The following is a 20,223-nucleotide window of genomic DNA, read 5'->3' as shown; positions in this document are numbered from 1 at the left end:
ACATATCATAATGTACATATAAATTTAGTCAGCTTGATTTTAAGTAACAAAAAATTTTATCAAACATGATTTTGCATTGAATCCGGATTAAACACGACATTCGTATATGATCAAATTATTTTCTTTTAACTGTAATGTGAAGTTGAATCCATGTGAATAAGTTAATTGGTGGTGGCCAAGCATGATTAAAGGCATTTCAGGTTTTCAATTCAGTCACTTTCAGACTAGTTTATTCAGCATTCTCGATAAACAACTGATATGTACTTGACTAAACCCCCCATTTACATTTTTTTCAGTGTATTATGTAAGACATTTGCTTAGCGCATACTGCTACAGACACACCTCCGGCCTCACTGCCCTGTTCCTGCTCACTTACCCCTTAATCATCGACACCTGCACAGTTCATCACCTACACCTCGATGACCTCATCAGCATGTCCATCCACTTAGGCCACCTTCTACGGCATCGCATTCCCCTCTGCCCATGATGCCATCTGTGATGCTTCCACCAAAGAACAGATGGAAGATCAGAAACATTGATGGAGTCAACTAGGGCTGAGCGCCTACTGAGCGCCTAACTGCCCGCACTGACCCAACAACACATGGAAGACTGCAGGGTGGAAGAAACCAAATGAAGATAAGTCCAAGATGACTCCACCCCACCTTCCCTCACATGCGTCCACCATTTTCATGCCAGTAGTAATCCAGTAGCAATTTAATCTATAAAACTTTCCATCAGCAACTCCGGATACTGTTATCTGCTCTGACATCACCTGATTGGAATGGGAAGACAATGTCATCCCTCATTCATTGCTTTCTCACCATGAACCGACACAGCTCAACGATCCAACGGCTTTACTCAAAGAAAGGCCAATCCTTCTCTCCCTTTCTCCAACATGTTCCTTGCCTGTGAACACCAGTATATAATGACTTGAATTCATAGATTAAAGCACAATACTCACCTGCTCCTTTGCACCATTCTGCAATCTGGTTCACTTTGTATAACAAACATTTGTGTTTCATTGCCCTCACGTGAAAGTGAAGTGATTGTCATTTAGATACACAGCACAGCACACTGTGCACACAATGAAATGTGTCCTCTGCTTTTAACCCATCACCCTTAGTGAGCTGTGGGCAGCCATGACACGCACCCGGGGAACAGAGTGTGGGTTAACCGCTAGTTCACCACTGCCCCTACCACCCTCCAACGGTCAAAAATAAAAACATACCACTCCATGAGGGTGGCATTTGTGACCTGTAGGACGTCATTTGCAGGGCTCTGGCAGTGCTCCTCATTTTCCTCCTTGCACAAAGGCAGAGGTAACAGTCCTGCTGCTGGGTTGTTGGCCTCCTCCATGTCCCCTGATCTGATGTACTGGCCTGTCTCCTGGTAGCGCCTCCACTGATGTACCATCCTGGATGAGCTACTCTACCTGAGCTACTTGTAGTGTAGTGTGGGTTGGGTGTCTCCAGTGGGACTGTCCCTGTAACTACTGATTGTATGTCGCTCTGGATAAGGGCATCTGATAAAGGCAGTAAATCTAAATGCTTTTCAGACTGCAGAGGTGCTATTCTGTCACGTCTCCGACCTCGCTGTCGATTCCCTCTCACCTAGACAGCTCATCAGCACCAACTGCGCTTTATTACCCGGGTGAACATTAAGGAAAATGCATGCTACAGCTAGTAGCAGTAGGTCTTTTATTGTTATTTCTATCACATACACAGTACATAGTAATAATGAAGCAACATTCCTCTGGAGCCATGGTGACACACGAGCAGAATAGAACAAAAGTAGGACAAAACAGAACAAAAGAAAAGACAATGTTCAATGTTGTTATTCAGCTACAATTCTTATTATATAGACACGCCCTCTGGGATGAAATCATTTAATATGGTGCCCACCCAGCCTCAGCTGTGCACTTCTGTACAATAGGTTGGTGTCTTTAAGAGTGGTAGTGGCCTAGTTGATAAGACACTCGCCTATGACTTTGTGGTGCTCTGATTCACAGTTTCAAACTATTGTGTCCCTGTGTTGCTCCAGGGGGACTGTCCCTGTAACTACTGAGTTGCTCTGGATAAGGGCATCTGCTAAATGGCATAAAATATACAAATATTTAGTCAGTTGTTATCGCTAGTGTATCCAGGGTACATTTGGGATCTCTGTAGGCCTTTTCAGCAAAGCTAAGGGACCGAGCGGCTGTATTAGCACTCAGGATTCACAGGTGAAACCTGATCCAGGAGATCATTAGACAAGGGTATAACAATGAATTGGGCAATTACCCAGCTGTGACTGGGAAAGAACTGGGGGAAGAACAAACCCTCCTTTGAAGCAGAGCCACAGCCTGTTCCACACATCATAAGTTGTACAGATGGCCTCGGTTGAGCAGGGGGACAAAACAGATGAGTTTTCATTACATTTACACCTGTCCCCTATGAAAGTGCAGATCAATAACCTACTCCTTGGGCTGCATTAATATTACTGCTAGAATTGCACAGGACTGATTTCACTGACAATGACAAATTAAATTAGTATTGCTGAGAAGCAATTAGAATGGTTCATCTAAAGCCCAGCCAGCCCAGAAGCTAATCAAGGAGTCTGATCTTAATTAAAAAGTATGTATACTGTTTACAGTTGAAGAGAAGAATTATTTCTGACTCGCAGCTACCAACCTGGTTTCACACCATCACATAGTTCCCCTTTTCTGTCATCATGCAAAATGGCCCAGACGTCTTCCTTGATTCATCACAGCATTTGCTTTTGGAAGCCCACGCTTTCTTAAGTATTTAAGTTGATTAGGAGCCCCCTTCCAAGACACTGTCTCCAATTGGTCATGCAACTGTTAAGGGACAGTGGTGGCCTAGCGGTTAAGGAAGCAGCCCTGTAATCAGAAAGTTGCCTGTTTGAGCCCCGATCCGCCAAGGTGCCACTGAGCAAAGTACCGTCCTCACACACTGCTCACCAGTGCGCCTGTCATGGCTGATCACTGATCACTAAGGGTGATGGCTAAAAGCAGAGGACACATTTCGTTGTGTGCACAGTGTGCTGTGTTGCAGTGTATCACAATGAAAATCACTTCACTTTCACTTTCTTTCTGGGTGTCCCCAGATCCCTGTCCCGAATGACCAGCATCCATTCCATCCAAAATTGTATCCATTTTTAATGGTTTCCATAGCAATGCAGAAGCATGGGCACACTTTTCCTGAGTAAACTGGACAGCTCTGTCACACAAACTAGGTCACATACCACTGAGCTGTGGGACCACGTTGTTATATCAACACTTCTGAGCATTTTTAATTTCACACTTCTCTCAACGTACACCATCCCCTCCCTTTGTCCCATCTCGCAGAGACCCTGGTGATTGACAGTGAGTTCTCCTCCACTGTCTGTCTTTTTCCGTGCTCTTATACAATTCCGCAAGCTAAACAAATGGCACAATCAAGGAGCATCTCTTGAACCTGGAGAGACTATATCATTCCAAAATGTGCATTTATATGATTGCATGATGGCCGGCGTGTGACAGGCTGCATGGCTGAGCTCTAAACAGAGCTCTGTGGCTGTCCTGTGAAGCAGAATAACGAGTGCTTGATGCTCTGAAAAACAAAATAATTTCTTCTCTTTTTTTCCCCTGCCCGAGTGAAAATGAACCAAGCGGCCTGGGATACAAGGGAGACAATGAGTCTGGTTTGGGAGCGATAGATGGGGGGGTGGTTCTCTCGTTGGGAACAATGTCACATTTTTCACTCCAGACTCAGCTTCTCTCCCTGTCAGAACCTCCCCTTATAATGCCTCCTGTCATCAATAGAGCATTCTCTCCCTCCTTCTGCAGACTCACTCAACAGCTTTACAATGTCCTCAATCACTGTATTCTACTTTTACATGTTTATGTATGTAATGCATGTAATTGAAGTAACTATAGATTAGACACATTTATAAAAAATGTCTATGTGAAGTCCCACCTCCGCCAAAGTGCCAGAACCAGAAACACAATGTCATCAGGAGGGATTGTGGAAAAACACCAGGTGGAAAACTGTGCACCTTAGAAGCTTCATGAAGCTGGGTGATCCTGTAAGAGCACACTAAATTTTCTCTTCAGGGCTGAGGTAATGTTGAAGGACAATGTGCACTAAAGCTGTATTTCCTGAGGTGGACTGAATTTACACATGGCCATTAAACAAAAGCCTGTTTTCATTGTTTTCTTCTCTGCGTGAGGTGCATGAGGACAGCATGAACTGTTAAAACAAAAATGGTCCGTATGTTCCCGGTGTTCATGCGACACCAGCTGTCCTATTACGACAGCGTCTCATTCAAGAGGAAGACATTCCACACACGGGTATTAAAATCTTGTAAAGCAAATCCATATAAAAAAACAGACTCGCCTATGACCCAGACAACCATAAAGTCGCAGGTTCATACCCCACTTACTACCATTGTGTACCTGAGCAAGACACTTGACCCTTGAGAACTGACCCTGTCCTCTTGATAAGGGGTGTCTGCTAAATGCTGTAAATGTAAATGCAATAGTGATCCATGCAGCAGAGCATAAAACACTACAACAAAACCGTCTCTAGTTAGAGCTGCACAAAGGCCTTCAGATCGGCACACATGAACAAACTCAAGTCATCAAGGACAGACCACACCTCCCATGTAAAAACGAGGACAGGCTTGTTAGCCCAATAATTATAGCTGAAGTCTAATTATGTGGTTAGCTTCAGCGCATGCAACAGGCAATACTGGCAAGACGCAGCTGTGCTGCTCTCCTTTCCACACACTCACACAGTAAGATTATTGACAAGTCGCTATCGTGGACAAGTATTTTTTTAGTTTCCTTGCCAACAAGGATCATTGCACAGAGCACTGTGTCGCATCACGTCATGTGTTCTCTTTACGAAATTCAGTGGTGTACTGAAATAAAACATACTACCTATTATTTTAATTGGGCCTAAATAAATTATTTAACTTTAATAAATAAAAAAGACAATAAAGGCCAATATAATGATGATTATTAAGTGTTTCATTATATGGCTTAAATGACCGTTTTCATAATCTATTCATGATTTCTTTCATGAAAGTTCTATTATTCTACATTTTATTATTATTAAAAAGGCCAATTTATTGGAGGTTGAGGATTCAGGCACAAGTGCAACTGAAGCAGGTTTTTCACACAAAAAATATGACAACATAACAACATAACATCTTTTTATAACGCAGCCCATTTTGTGCTAATAAAGTGTGCTTCCTGAATGCTGAAAGCAAGGCTTTTAATTGTGATCAATGCACATATTCTTTTCAAAAATGTCTAAGGTGAGAGCTTTCCTCCAGTTTCACTCTCCATTTTAATCTCTAAGCCTCATGTTATCTTCTTGTTCTTGTCTTCTACCTTCTAGCATTCAGTAAAAGGACTGTCTGTCACATTCTGACCCAGCAGAATGTGACAGATTCTTGGTTGTGTCCATTCATTTTCACAAATGGTCTACTTACAGGTTCTCCACACAGTGTGAAGAAGTTCATGCCGCTTCCTCTCAGTATGCAACTCAATGTCTTTCTTATTAGTGTATTTTACTAATTAGCACAGGAACAATAAGTCCATATTTTCCAAAGATTTTGGCCGTGCTCCTCTGTTGGTCACGTGCCGGCTGAGATGAGACGTGAGAAATGCCTTTGGAGGTGACTGCATTGTTTATTTTGATGACCGTGGGTGTGTTCTGAAGGGGGGGGGTGACATGTTAATCAGTCAGTTCAAGTTCTGCACGAACAAGGAGGCTGCAGCAGATGGGAGTCTGACTCATGTGAAAATTGACATGTTTTGGCATTAGAAAATTGGAATCACATTTTTTTTGCTTCTGCTCAACTCTGAAGTGAAACTTCTCTTCCGAGCAGGACTCCATTGGAAAGTGTGCCACATCAGCTGCATGGGTTGACACTGATTTTAAAACAAACACAGCCATCCTGGCAGAATTATTGCCATGTATGGGGCATCAATGGCACACAAGTCGAAGATGGGAGAGGTCTTCACTATACCGGCCTACTGCAGAAGTCGCATCATCTGTGCGAAACCATGCCAACTTGCAGCACACAAGTTGGCATGGAGAGAACAGAGCGCACGCCTGGGTTTCCATGGATGTTTAAAAAGTCCTAAATTCGTGTATCCAAAAAAGTATGACTTTAAATCTAATTACAAATGACTAGTTATCCTTAAATCTAGAGTTTAAAAGTCTTAAAAATACTGCAGACCCAATAAATAAAATTAAACTTCTGCCGTGCGTATCACTGCCAGGACGGTTCCACGCATGAAACTGACCAGGGCAGTCATAACCTGTTTGGTGAGCTTGCAGAAAAGTCATTATGATTTTAAAAATCACAAAATATAACTATACATGTCACAATTCATGACACAGGGTGGCACAATTGAGTATAGCTTGCGCCTCTATTCTGAACATGGAAAATTGATTTCACACATTGGTTGGCATCAAACTAGCAAAATCCAAACAAAAGCATGAAAATACAAAAATATGCCTACCTGTAAACCACATATTAAATGTACAATTAACATATTACTCTACAATTTAACACATATACCATACAATGACAAATATTTGACTAAAAATCACCGTCCCCACACACTGCTCCACGGGTGCCTTTCATGGCTGCAGAGGCATGTGTACTGTGCTGAGTTTCACAATGACAATCACTTCACTTTCTCTATCACTATGATGCCATACTGGTGTCAATTCTGCCAGTAACAGACTCTGGGTTCAGCCTCTGCTGTGTCACGGTTGTGCATGTGAAATGCTTACATTCATTCTGTGTGGTGTTCGTTAAGCAGGGTGCCACTGTACTTAAGTCACAAATCAAGCGAAACTGACATTGGTCCTGGACAGTAGGCAACATCACTGGCAACATCTGGTGTTTCCTCACAGGAGGCTAAGCTGTAAATCGAACAACTAACTAATCGGCCAACTCCAGTCAACAAAGTCATCAGCTAACATAACAACATGGGCATTTACCTCCTTTGGATCAGGACTTTTTTTTTTTTTTTTTGCTTTGCACACGGTTGTTTTGGACCAACAATTAAAACGTGTCATCTGTCCACCTCTTTTCATGTCTGCCTCCACAGTTCAGTTACTTCACACCCGCGACACAGCAAATAATGAAGGTTTGGTAGAGAAAGCAGTAGAGAAATACCAAGCATTCGGCGAAGTAAATGGTCATGAAAATAAAGAAAACACATTGAATGAGAAGGTGTGTCCAAACATTTGGCCTGTACTGTATATCCGGAAGGCATTTCACTATAACCGGAAGGCGGTTCTATGGTTTCTTGTGTGGCGACCCCGCTCTCCCTTTTCTTTCTCTCTGTATCATCTCCATACATCACAGTGTGTCCGTGAAGAACTGTATTTTTTCCCCAAACTCCCAGGAATGAGCTAAGTAAAAAACAAATGAAAAAAATATTCATAGTAGGCTGTGGCTGGTAGCGCTGCGGCGCTCGGGAGACAGAGAGGCTTCCGTCAGGAGGGGAGAGTGGTGTCGCTACCTGATTTGAATCGGGTCGCCACACAAGAATCCACAAAACAGCCTTCTGGTTATACTGAAAAGTTTTCACTCACACGAACACGTGAAAAGCTTCACTAATGCAATATGGGCGTTTAAAATACCGTTTAAGTTTAATGCTGAAGCCTTTTGATTGTTACATACAAGTCTATTTCACCTGTATCTGTCTGAGCGTTTCATATATGTGTGTGCGTCCTTTTCACCTGTATCTGTCTGAGCGTTTCATATATTAATATATATACATATGTGTGTGCGTGTGTGTCCGTGTCCGAGTGTTTCATATTCGTGTGTGAGTTTTCAGTATTATAAATGCATGCTTGTCAGTTTCATATGTGAATGTGTATGTTTCACATGTGTTTGTGTAACAAAAGTCTGAAATATTTCCTAAACGCCCCAGATAAAATGATTAAGGAATTGATTGAATTAATTTAAATGAATTTAAAAGTTTTATTAACTGGAATGATGTGCATGTTCTTTTCCTGACAAGTTAGGCCTTATCAGGGCTCTTAGTTTTGTAACTCTATAATCTATAGAAACCGAATGAGAATTGCTGTTGTCTTCCTCTTGTAAGTCGCTTTGGATAAAACGGTCTGCTAAGTAAAGTAAAGTAAACTAAAGTAAAGTAAATTGATTATATTGGGAGGGGTTATATTGGCTGGAACTGATTATTGGGTGGGTCATAACCCCCACAACACCCTGGAAATTACGCACCTGCTCTACACACAGGACCACCCCCTGACTTTGGGAATTCAGCATAGGGTCTTGGTCACTGGAGGACCTCAGCAGACCCATTTTGTGTCATATTTGAATTGCATTTAACAAAATTGCTTCAGCCTCTCTTAGCAATCCTCAGTGAGTGGATTTTATTCAGTCAATATGTTTATTTCCGAAATAAATGAAGTATCGACTGCTGCAGAGTGTAGCTACTGGCAGTAAAATGGTTCACAGTATACATTTTTTACTCTTGTTTGGGTATAATCTCCATCTGGATGGTTGTGAGTCCTCCTTTCTGCTTGTTTTACACACCTATTGCAGTTTAATGACTCATTGCTCTGCATTGATGCATCTGATGGAATCGATTCCACTTGAAAACATTTCATCCTGTTTTATTATGCCTCAGCCATGCTTCAGAAGAGCATGAGAGAGACATCAGTAAATGAAGACCTGCATGTGGCATAAACCTGCAAAGAATGTGCTGTATGTAGGTGTTAAAGGTGAGTCTTGGTGGTGGTGAGTGTTTGGCAACTTTGATAAGTGGCATGGCTGCATGTCCAGTGATCCATGATATTCCAAATTCCAGACTAAATATCTGATCAAAGAATGTACAATGACAGCATGTGTCATTCTACATGGATGCCTCAAAAGCAGCTTTTACATCTCAACAACCATCTTTCTATGTGTGTGTGTGTGTGTGTGTGTGTCAGTTACATGTTTTTATACAAAATTGCAAACAATACATCAAGATTATTGGTGCCCTCGTCAGCTCCGTTTTCATCCTTTTCACTCTTTCGTATAATCGGCCAGCTCTAGTTACAGCTCAACATTATTCACCAATAGAAGTAAAAGTAACATGTCGCAGCTCAGAATAACTTCAGGAGCAACACTTCATCCCCGCTATGCTAATAAACGCACCTCGGCAGGAGGGTCATGGGGTGGGCCTGTTGAGCAAGGTGGAATCGTAAGAGACAACCACACGTACAAATTCAGGAGCGCAACTGGGTTCCAACTGTCACCAAAGCGCCATCACGACACTGAAACGCCCAGCCGCCCCCCAAAAAAGCACAGCACCCGGATGCGTTTCATGGCAAATAAAAGTAAGGTCAGCAGCAGCATCTCCTTCTCTGGGCACTTTAATCACGAAGAAAAAAATGGTGTAATGAAATACTGCACCTCCAGAACTGTAAGTAGCACTTCCAGCTGGCTTCATTATGTATTACTGTAATTACCATGAATTCTTAACAGGCCTGCAGTATTATTTTTATTAGTTTTACTTCATATCAGGCATAATGAAGTGACATGATAACATGAATACATATTACATGCACCAGTTTTAACCCCCGGAGCATCATTTCACGTCCTCGTCGTGTCAGCTCAGCTTTTTTTATCGAGATACTTTCATAAAAAAAAACTTCATCCCGTCCCCCGCCGCTGCGGCACAGATAAACGCGGATAAGCGCGTTCCCCGTCGCACACTTACCTTTCAGCAAAAACGCCGCCAGAGCCAGGAGGAAGCGCAGAGGAGGAGCGGGAGGTCCGCTGCGGGAGATGGCCATGGTGGACACCTGCTTCAGACTGCCGCTGCCTGCCCTGCAGCACCTACTGCCGCCGTGCCGATGCTGAGCGAGTCGACTCTTCAAGAGTCGACTCTTCCAGCGGCGGTCCGAACGACTCACAGCAGAAATAGCACGTCTGGCAGCAAGGTTTCTTTAGCTCATTCGACAGGATTACTACGAATTTTATTACTAATTTAGTATAGGAGTTACGGAGAAAGAGGAGTATAAAGAAAATATATATCTTGCTAGGGACATAGGGAAGAACAGTCTCCAGTTCAAATCAAAACCCAAGAGTCAGATCTCACGAAGGATCCGATTTGAGTGACGTGACTCATTGAAATGAACTGAAATGTGAGAGTAGAGAAACAGAGCAGGAAAAGGAACCCAATGTTTTGGACATTTGAGTCTAGTAAGCAGTTATACCACCTTTCAAAATAGAGATTTATTCCCGTTATCCTACTCCTGTCGTATAATTCATTGCATGTTAAGGATGCCCACAAAACATTCATTGATTGTGAATGGTGTACAAATGGCGCCCCCTGTCGATTTTGCAAAGCCTGTCAGGGTTGTCAGCAGCAACAGTGCTGCCGTCCAAAACACACACACACACACACACACACACACACAAACACAAATATATCAAATTAAATTTACCACTGCTACACGAAGTAAATTTACTTACTCAGCTCAGAACTTTAATATTCATGTTGCATCGTGATCTCAACATGGTCCCCAGACAAGCTTGATTGATTTGATTTACAGCTCAAATTATTTTCATTAGAAAGGAAGGCATTAATCAATCAGCAGAGGGGTTGGAACAGGAGGGGAAGTTTTATTTTTAAATCTGCATCACAGCATCTCCTGTTGTTAGATACACTTCCACTGTCTGCGGATCAAAGTACATTATCAATCATTGACCAAAACTTCAGTACATTTGGACTGTCTCGTCTCTTTTGTGTTTTTGAACTCATATACATTTATAAATGTATAGGATATCTGTAATTTAGCCTTATGGATGATTTGTCTGTCTGCTGCTGTTCTGTTGTGTTCTATGTTGTCCCTGTAAATGGGGAGAAGCTTAGCTCTGTTTTTACTTTCTGGTTCAGATGTTTGTGCGGGCGCAAGGTGCGGTGAATGATGTTCACAAGACAAACTCTCCAGACTGGTTTATTTATCTCCAGGCCCTGATCCTGCTGCTCCCGTCAGAGAAATAAAAGGGGCAGAACACACATGGCAAACAAATGTTCAAACTACATACATTATACAAAGAAAGATATAGAAATAACATATTCAAAACCATATTAAACAAACATATAACACCGTTACATTAGAAATATTTACAAAAAAATTATATAAACGCAAGATGATAAAGAAGGGAGAGAGGGAAGTGAAGCATATGCTTAATTTCCCATGATTCCTTGCTGGGTATTTAAGTGCCAGGAAAAACAACAATTAAATAAAACAGTTCAAGTAACAACATTACATTTACATTTACAGCATTTGGCAGATGCCCTTATCCGGAGCGACTTACAACGTGCTTTCAGTATTCTTGTGTAATTATACACATTAAACATATATACAAATATACACCCGTTACACACCTATGGTCCAAGAGGATGTTTTTTCCTCTCACTGTACAATGCATATGGGATTGGGATGAAAATAAAGCGGTAACTTGGATCCGATTCCAACAAGGTTCCTTAAGCAAATAGCACCCAATATTATAAATTCTATCCTCAAAATTGTTAACTCGTCGCTTAGCACCGGCCACGTACCAAGTTCGTTCAAGGTAGCAGTCATTAGACCCCTGATTAAAAAGCCGGATCTTGATCTCAGTCAGCTTTCAAATTATAGACTGATATCCAACCTTCCGTTCATATCAAAAATCATAGAAAAAGTCGTAGCCCAGCAGCTGAGCGCATACCTAGACTGTAACAATATCCATGAAGTATATCAATCAGGATTTAGACCTCATCATAGCACTGAGACAGCGCTGGTTAAAGTGGTTAATGACCTGCTGTTGGCCTCTGATCAGGGACGCATCTCGCTGCTTGTCCTGCTTGATCTGAGTGCAGCGTTTGACACTATCGATCACGCTATTCTCCTTGCCAGGTTAGAGAATGTTATTGGGATTAAGGGAACAGCCCTTGAATGGTTCAGATCATATTTGACCAACCGATATCAGTTTGTGGACATCAATGGTGTTTCGTCTTCACATAGTAAAGTCGAGTTTGGTGTTCCACAAGGTTCTGTCCTAGGTCCGTTACTTTTTTCTCTATACATGTTACGTCATCCGCAAACACGGTATTAGCTTTCATTTCTACGCTGACAACACACAGCTGTATCTGTCAGCAATGCCAGATCAGAGGCAGCAGCTGAATAATATAGAGAATTGTCTGAAGGACATTAGACAGTGGATGCTCACCAACTTTCTCCTGTTAAACCCTGACAAGACAGAAGCGCTTGTACTTGAGCCTCAAGCAGCCAGGCATAAACTGGCTGACTACACAATAACCCTGGATAGCCTTTCTATCTCACCAAGTATTGAAGTGAAGGATCTAGGTGTCATCATTGATGCAGGACTCTCATTCAATTTGCACGTAGATAATGTCACTATGATAGCATTCTTTCACCTTAGAAATATTGCGAAAATAAGAAATATCATTTCAATGCATGATGCAGATGTCACATGATTCCATCATGTGACCGGGAGTAACACAGAAACGAGGTAACGTGACTCCTATATATTAGGCTAGAGAGCAGCTGCCAACTGCTCAGTCATTGAATGACGCACGCCATTCGACTCGGCCCCGAAAACCTTCAACCCAAGTAAGACTGTACCTGTTCTCCTGATTCATGAACTCCTTCCTGTCGCCCTGTCCTGCCCTGTCTCGTGTCTTAAAACGCGAACGACAACATCAGTGTGGTGTTGCGGCTCGCGCCGTCCACGTTCGCAGATAAACGCGGAGGAACTTACCTACCTCCCTGCGTCCCGCTGCACCGAGGTTTCTCGTCTCCTCCTACACGTCTTTCTCGTTCTGGTCCCGGTTCGTGCGACAGCAGAAATGTTGGTCCATGCATTTATTACATCAAGGTTAGATTACTGCAATGCATTATTGTCTAGATGCTCTAGTAGGTGTATGAGTAAACTCCAGCTAGTACAGAATGCTGCAGCCAGAGTTCTAACTAGAACCAGGAAATTTGACCACATCACCCCAGTCTTACAATCACTGCACTGGTTACCCATCAAATTTAGGATTGACTACAAAATCCTACTTTTAACCTATAAAGCTCTAAATGGTCTCGCCCTACAGTACCTGAGTGAACTTTTGGTTCTTTACGAACCGCCACGCCCCCTTTGATCAATGGGTGCGGGGTCACTACTGGTACCAAAGGTGCAGAAGGTCACAGCTGGGAGCAGATCCTTCTCCTATAGAGCTCCGCAGTTGTGGAACAGCTTGCCTGTCAGTGTCCGGGACTCAGACACAGTCTCAGTGTTTAAATCCAATCTCAAAACCTATCTGTTTTCTCTGGCTTTTTGCTAAAGTCCTACACCCTCATTTCACTTCATTTTGACACAATTATTTTGTCAATTATAAAGTCCAGTTTATCACAGAGTCCTCCTGTTAGACACAGACAAAGTTAAATTCACCCTAGTTAGGCTGTCCTAGTTAGGGTACCGGGCCACTGTAGCACCAATATACCACTATAACCACATATTTCAGTATCGGTCATACAGTGCAACCGTCTGCCGCTGCCGCACGGAATCAAGCACCCAGACTACTGGCAGACCCCAGTGAAGAGACCAGCAAATAAATCCTGGTTCCTGACAAGGACATACCATGAAACAAACCAGAGGGTCACCACAGCCACCACCACCGTTACAACTACAGCTATAGGGATCTTCAAATGGACCAGTAACATCATTATGGACACGTAATTTAGACCATGACACTGACTACATCCTGGACTTCTCCAACCCTACAACTGTAGGACTTATTATTATATCATCCCCAACCCTGCACTGACACCATTTGCAGGCTCACTCTACCCAGGAAGGGGGTCCCTCTCTGTATCACTCCTTCCCAAGGTTTCTTCCTTTCTTTTTTCTCTCTCCTAGAGTTTTTTTTGTGTGGAGTTTTTCCTTGTGTGCAGAAGGGTCAAGTGTGGGGGGTGTCAACTGTAGGGCCTGTCAAAGCCCATTGAGACATACTGTATGTGATTTTGGGCTATATAAGAAATAAATTTTGTTGTTATTGTAATTTACTTACTTAGTTACTACCACATTTGTAATTATGTGTTGTCATTAAAAATAGAGGATCACTGTGTCTGTGCAAGTTTATGCTTGTAAGCAAGATTATACCACCAGCACAGTCCTCTGAGCCTAGACATATAATCACAAAAAAAACAGCAATAAAATAAACAGATTTACATTACGTTATAGTGGGCAGTGGTGGCCTAGCGTATTAGGAAGCGAAACTAAAGGTACTGTCTCCACACATTTTACATTTACAGCATTTATCAGACGCCCTTATCCAGAGCGACTTACAATTAGCAGTTACAGGGACAGTCTCCCTGGAGCAACTTAGGGTTAAGTGTCTTGCTCAGGGACACAATGGTACTAAGTGGGATTTGAACCCGGGTCTTCTGGTTCATAGGCGAGTGTGTTACCCACAAGGCTACTACCACCCGTTCACACATGGCTCCCTTACAGAGGACACATTTTTTGTGTGTACCATGTGCTGTGTTATGCTGTGTATCACAATGACAAAAACAATCACTCTCATTCTCATCAAATGCATCAAAAAAGTACCAACAGAATTAAACGATCACTGCTGATCATCTGAATGGCTGTGGTCAGCGATGTGACACTGTAAGGCATAAGTGCCACAGAAAGGGCTGCGAGATGTACCAAAAGGAAGGAACTGCCATTCAAATATTCGTTGGGGCTCATCCACCTTCAGGTCACGCCACAAGAACCTTAACAAAGCACAGTCATCTGGAAAACTTAAAGAAGAGGCGGTTCTTTTCATTGTGAGTGAAAAGATGATGAGGGACTTACTACCCTTCTCTAGAGGGGACTTCCTGGGTGATCTCTTGCACAGAGCAAGCTTCAATGAGCTTCCGCATTTCTGTCTTGTAGTCTTGTAGGCTTCGGCCCTCTTGGGGTCTCTCAGGAGATGCTTCTCCATATTGTGCAGTACTGATTTTTTTGGGGAACGCAGCGGAGCGTTTTTTTGAGGACTCCATTTACTGCTGTATGTACGGTCTTGGTTTCAAGTAACTCTCAGCCGATCCTGATCAGGTCACCTTTTTTCTGGATGGTAGGGCACAGCACCTATCTGCCAGAGTCTTTCAACGTGAAGGGATAACTCATCTTTCAGGGGTGGAGCTGAGGTGAACAGGCACTGCGCAGTATGAGTCGGCCGCCCCATGGGCTGGGCAGGGCTATCAGGTTGGGTGTTATCAGGTGTTATCAGGTTGGGGAGATCAGAACCGATGAGTAGAGATGGCTTGGCATCCTTTATAGTAGGTGTGGGAACTTTCCTTTGATGTTCTCAACAGGGTAGGTGTGCAGTGCTAAGTTGAGGCGATTGGCAGTAAAGGTGGCCTCTATCTTATACTTAAGATGAGGATTGGCAATTGGGGACACTTAACCCTAAGTTGCTCCGGGGGGGACTGTCCCTGTAAATACTGATTGTAAGTCACTCTGGATAAGGATAAATGTAAATGATTTGATGTGTGTGGAAGAAGAGTGTCCACACTGTGAAGGACTGTGACTGGGTGTTTCCCAGGGCATCGCTCATTTCTTGCAGCTTTGCCTCATCCAGTCTCATCCTCCCAGGAAGAGAACATCTGTCTGTCATGTTGGTGCTGTGTTACCAACAAAGTGAACCTGTAACAACAAAGTGAAGTGATTGTATACCTCAACTATGAGTGAAGTGATTGTCACATGTGATACACATGGTGCAGCCATGACAGGCAACCGGGGAGCAGTGTGTGGGGGCGGTGCTTTGCTCAGTGGCACCTCAGTGGCACCTTGGCGGATCGGGATTCGAACCGGCAACCTTCTGATTACGGGGCCGCTTCCTTAACCGCTAGGCCACCACTGCCCCACCGTTTCTGTATTGGTTTCCTCTGTACCCTACTTCAAAGTCATGAAACCTAGCAGGTGGGCATATCTGCAATATTCACTTTCCATCATGCACATTCCGGCTCGAAGGACCAAAATGTTTGGGAGAAATTGTAAGGAGGGCTTAGTACGTTTAGGGCTAAACAGATGAACATGATGGTGCATCAGTCAGAATGCAAGGAGGACGACCATGAGATGGGGGGTATGTGGTGTATTATTCCAGGCAACAAGTATTACAACAAGTTTATCATCAGTGACTAAAAACTTGCAGCGCTGAATGAGGAGAGGAGAAAAGGAAACAGTGAACACGTTCTCCTTCAGCCCTTTCCCATAATTCCATTCAGCACATGTCCTATACCTCTACAGATTAGTTTACAAAATTAGTCCGAGAGCCTTTTCAACACATATCTTAGTTTATCTGATACACATGTGGAACATCATTTGTCCTGTGTAATTTGTCCTGTGTAAAATTTTATACTGTATTAGTTGCAGGTCATTCTAAAGTCATTCTAAAGGTGTTAAGCAAATTTGCTTCCAAAAGTCAACGTCAGGATTGATGAGCAAATCCCGATCCCATTTGAGGGTAAGGAGAGAGAGTTTTGGGTGTGATCCTTGACAGAAATTAGTATTTTATGAACATGTCTTTCAGCTTCAAGCACTTGCAAATGAGATTCAAATTCTTGGCTTTATGGAAGTTGAAAAAAATCATCCCTGCCATCATCTCATCTTGGACTATTGCAATAGTCTATACCTAGTTTAATCTGTGCTTAGTTGACTGCAGTTAGTCCAAAACGCTACAACATACAGTGGGGAAAAAAGTATTTAGTCAGCCACCAATTGTGCATGGCCTGTAATTTTCATCATAGGTATACCTCAACTATGAGGAAAAAAATACAGAAAATCACATCCTCTGATTTTTTAAGAATTTATTTGCAAATTATGGTAGAAAATTAGTATTTGGTCACTAACAAACAAGCAAAATTTCTGACTCTCACAGACCTATAACTTCTTCTGTAAAAGACTCCTCTGTTCTGCACTCATTACCATTTGTTCATGCATTACCCAGCATTCCCTAAATTTGTTCTGCTGAACTAATGCTGTTCCAAGGTCTAGATTAAAACAGTGGTAAATGTAGGAGCAGCACATAGACTGTGCACATCAGGACATTACCAACATAAGACACAGAAAACAACTGAAAACAAATTTTAAATCAGTGGCTTTTAACTTTGACAAAATGAAAATTAGTCTGTGTGACTGTTTTTCAATAATTTAGATATCAGTTGATTTTTTTATTGTACATCACGTTGGTCAACTATTGTTGTTTTGAAATACGTTTTATGATCACAATAGTTTTAACTGAAAATTGATTTGACTATTACTTGAAATCATTGAAGTAAATACCACTTAATTTAGCAATCAGAAAGGCTGACATAAGGGTGTATAATTGTACAATCAATTTTGAAGTGCAAAAACCGAAGTGTGTCCATCCTTATCCAGCAAGATGAGCATACATTATAATTTTATATCTTTGGGGAGATCAGATCCACTTCTGGTGTCATTATGCATGGCAGCCTCTCTCCACTCCTTGCAGCACTTCAGTCATCAGTGCGTTTAGTTCAATATGTCTCAGTAAGAACATAAACAAAATTCAGAGTGGTGAAGTTTGGAGCCACTGGGTGTTCAATTTGAATTTTTAGATCATCAACAGAGAATCTAATTGAAGATGAAATACCATTGAATACGTATTGAATTTGACAGCCATGTGCATTACAAAAGAAGAATAATTCAACACAGAGTAATGGTACCTGAAAAAGATTACAGGGCTGCAGTGATGGAAAATCACATGAATGTATATCAAGTGAAACTACTCTCCTCCAGTCCTAATTGAACTTGTGTTTGGGCTGGCTGGCGCACACTCTTAATTTCTCTGGGGAGGTCAAAGTCACTGGGGTTGCAAAGCCTAAAATAATAATAGCACTGGAGAACTTTCTGTCTTTCTATTTTGGTCATCTGAAGGTAATCAGAAGGTTGCCGGTTCGAATCCCGACCCGCCAAGGTGCCACTGAGGTTCCACTGAGCAAAGCACCATCCCCACACACTGCTCCCCGGGTGCCTGTCATGGCTGCCCACTGCTCACCAAGGGTGATGGGTTAAATGCAGAGGACACATTTCACTGTGTGCACCGTGTGCTGTGCTGCTGTGTATCACAAATGACAATCACTTCACCTTCACTTTCTTAGTAGTTGTCCCAGTACTGAGTTGTGAGTTCTGAACATCTAAATAATAGGCATGAAGGGAAATGGAAGGCACCACGGTCCTTCTTCTGTCTTCTTGTCTTCCTCTAGAATGATCTTCAGTCCTGCTCCTGGAGAATGTTCTGACAAAAGGTTTTCATTACAACCACTCAGTCTACCTCAGATAAAAATATACAGGCCAATAATGATTTGGGGAGGTTGAAAGCTGTGTGGGCTGGAACATTCTGCCAGCTTCTACTCCTGGAACATGACCGAGTGCCACTGTTCTGATGGAGCTGTCTGATAATTTGATGCAGATATGGTCAATTAATCTATCTATCTGTTAATTTAAATAGTTGTACTAATATGTCTGTAATGATTACTTAGTGGGAATCCAATTCATTTTAAGTGTCTTTATGAGTAGGACAACTATTCTATGTAAAAGTCAGTTAAATTCCTACCCAAGCACATCACATTCAGCTTTTATTGGGTATTGATTAGGGGATCACCTAAAACAGATCTTATTTAATGAGGAAAAGAAGAAATGCAGTCAACACTTTCCCCTTGCAATGTAACCAGTAGGCAAATACTGCCAGAAGTACATGAATTATAAGGTCATACCATGGATGAAGCATGACGTAGTTACAGGGGGACTGTCCCTGTAACTACTGATTGTAAGTCGCTCTGGATAAGGGCGTCTCATAAATGCTGTAAATGTAAATGTACGTTTGATGTTTTTTTTTAAATAAACAAATCATAAACAGAAAAGCAGGCATGGAAGCCTCAAAAGTAACAAAAGATAAGAAATATGTGATTATAGTGGTACTTTTATGCAACAGTAGCCCGGTACCCTAACTAAGATAGTCTAACTAAGGTGACTTGAACACTGTCTATGCTTGACTAGTTGACTGGGAATTTAACAGAAGGCCTGAATAAACAGATGTGTTTTCAGTTTAGATTTAAACAGCAAGACAGTGTCTGAGTCCCGAACACTGACCAGTGGGGGCAAACACTGGGGGCATGGCAGATCGTAAATATCTAAACGTTTACTCAGTTACTGTGGGGCGAGACCTTTAAGTGCTTTATAGGTCAAAAGTAGGATTTTGTACTCAATCCTAAATTTGATTGGTAGCAGTGATTGTAATGTGCTGTGGCATTCTGAACTAGCTAGAATTTACTCATGCACCAAGTAGATCATCCAGACAGTAATTTGTTGCAATAATCTAGCCTTGATGTAATAAAGGCGTGGACCATTTTTTCTGCATTGTGCATTGAGACCATATTTTTTATCTTTGCAATAAAGTGAAAGAATGCTGTCTTAGTGATATGATCTACATGCAAATTTGAGAGACCTGGGCACAGGACAGCTAGATCCTTTACTTCTGCACTTATAGAAAGGCTATCCAGATTTATGGATACATGTAGTTACACAGCATAAGGCCCAAGTACAAATGATTCCGTCATATCAGGGTTTAACAGAAGAAAGTTGGTGAGCATTCCTTCAGACAATTCTCTATTCTGTTCAGCTGCTGCCTCTTGTCTGACTGATTGCTGATAAATACAACTGTGTGTTGACAGCATAGCAGTGAAAAGTAATACATTGTTTATGAATGACATGACCCAAAGGTAACATGTATAAGGAAAATAGCAACAGACCTAAGATGGAATCTTGATGAACACCACACTCCACTTTACAATGTGAAGATGAATCAGCATTAATGTCCACAAACAAATACCAAACAATCAAATATGACCTGAACCAGGAGAGGGGTATTCTCTTAATCCTGACAACATTCTCTAACCTATCGTAATCAACAGTGTCAAACACTGCACTAAGGTCAAGCAGGGATGCAGCACTGAACAGAGGCCAAAAGCAGGTCATTAACCACTTTATCCAGTGCTGTCTTGGTGCTATGATAAGGTATAAATCCTCTTGTGTTTGTTTGTTATGTTTCAAATCTGATCACTATTCATAAAATGTTTAGTATTAAAGTTTATAAAAGCTATGCTACTATGATTATATCGAGTAATAGTA

At 42.1% G+C, this 20,223-nt stretch overlaps 1 protein-coding gene across 2 annotated transcripts in view; it reads right to left on the bottom strand.

The window, feature by feature from the left end:
- The window catches only part of cadm1b (cell adhesion molecule 1b), a 125,393-nt gene extending 115,446 nt beyond the window's left edge, over nucleotides 1-9,947 (bottom strand). The window contains exon 1 of one of the 2 annotated variants that reach the window (XM_028967061.1): nucleotides 9,746-9,947. In XM_028967061.1, coding sequence (XP_028822894.1) covers nucleotides 9,746-9,821 — 76 coding nt within the window. In that variant the 5' untranslated portion in view covers nucleotides 9,822-9,947. The remainder of the gene's footprint in view (nucleotides 1-9,745) is intronic. The other variant, XM_028967067.1, reaches the window with a different exon arrangement.
- Nucleotides 9,948-20,223: the final 10,276 nt, after the last annotated feature.

Source organism: Denticeps clupeoides, chromosome 2 (assembly GCF_900700375.1).
Source record: "Denticeps clupeoides chromosome 2, fDenClu1.1, whole genome shotgun sequence".
Lineage (NCBI taxonomy): Eukaryota > Metazoa > Chordata > Actinopteri > Clupeiformes > Denticipitidae > Denticeps > Denticeps clupeoides.
This window is presented reverse-complemented; position numbering and strand designations above follow the sequence as displayed.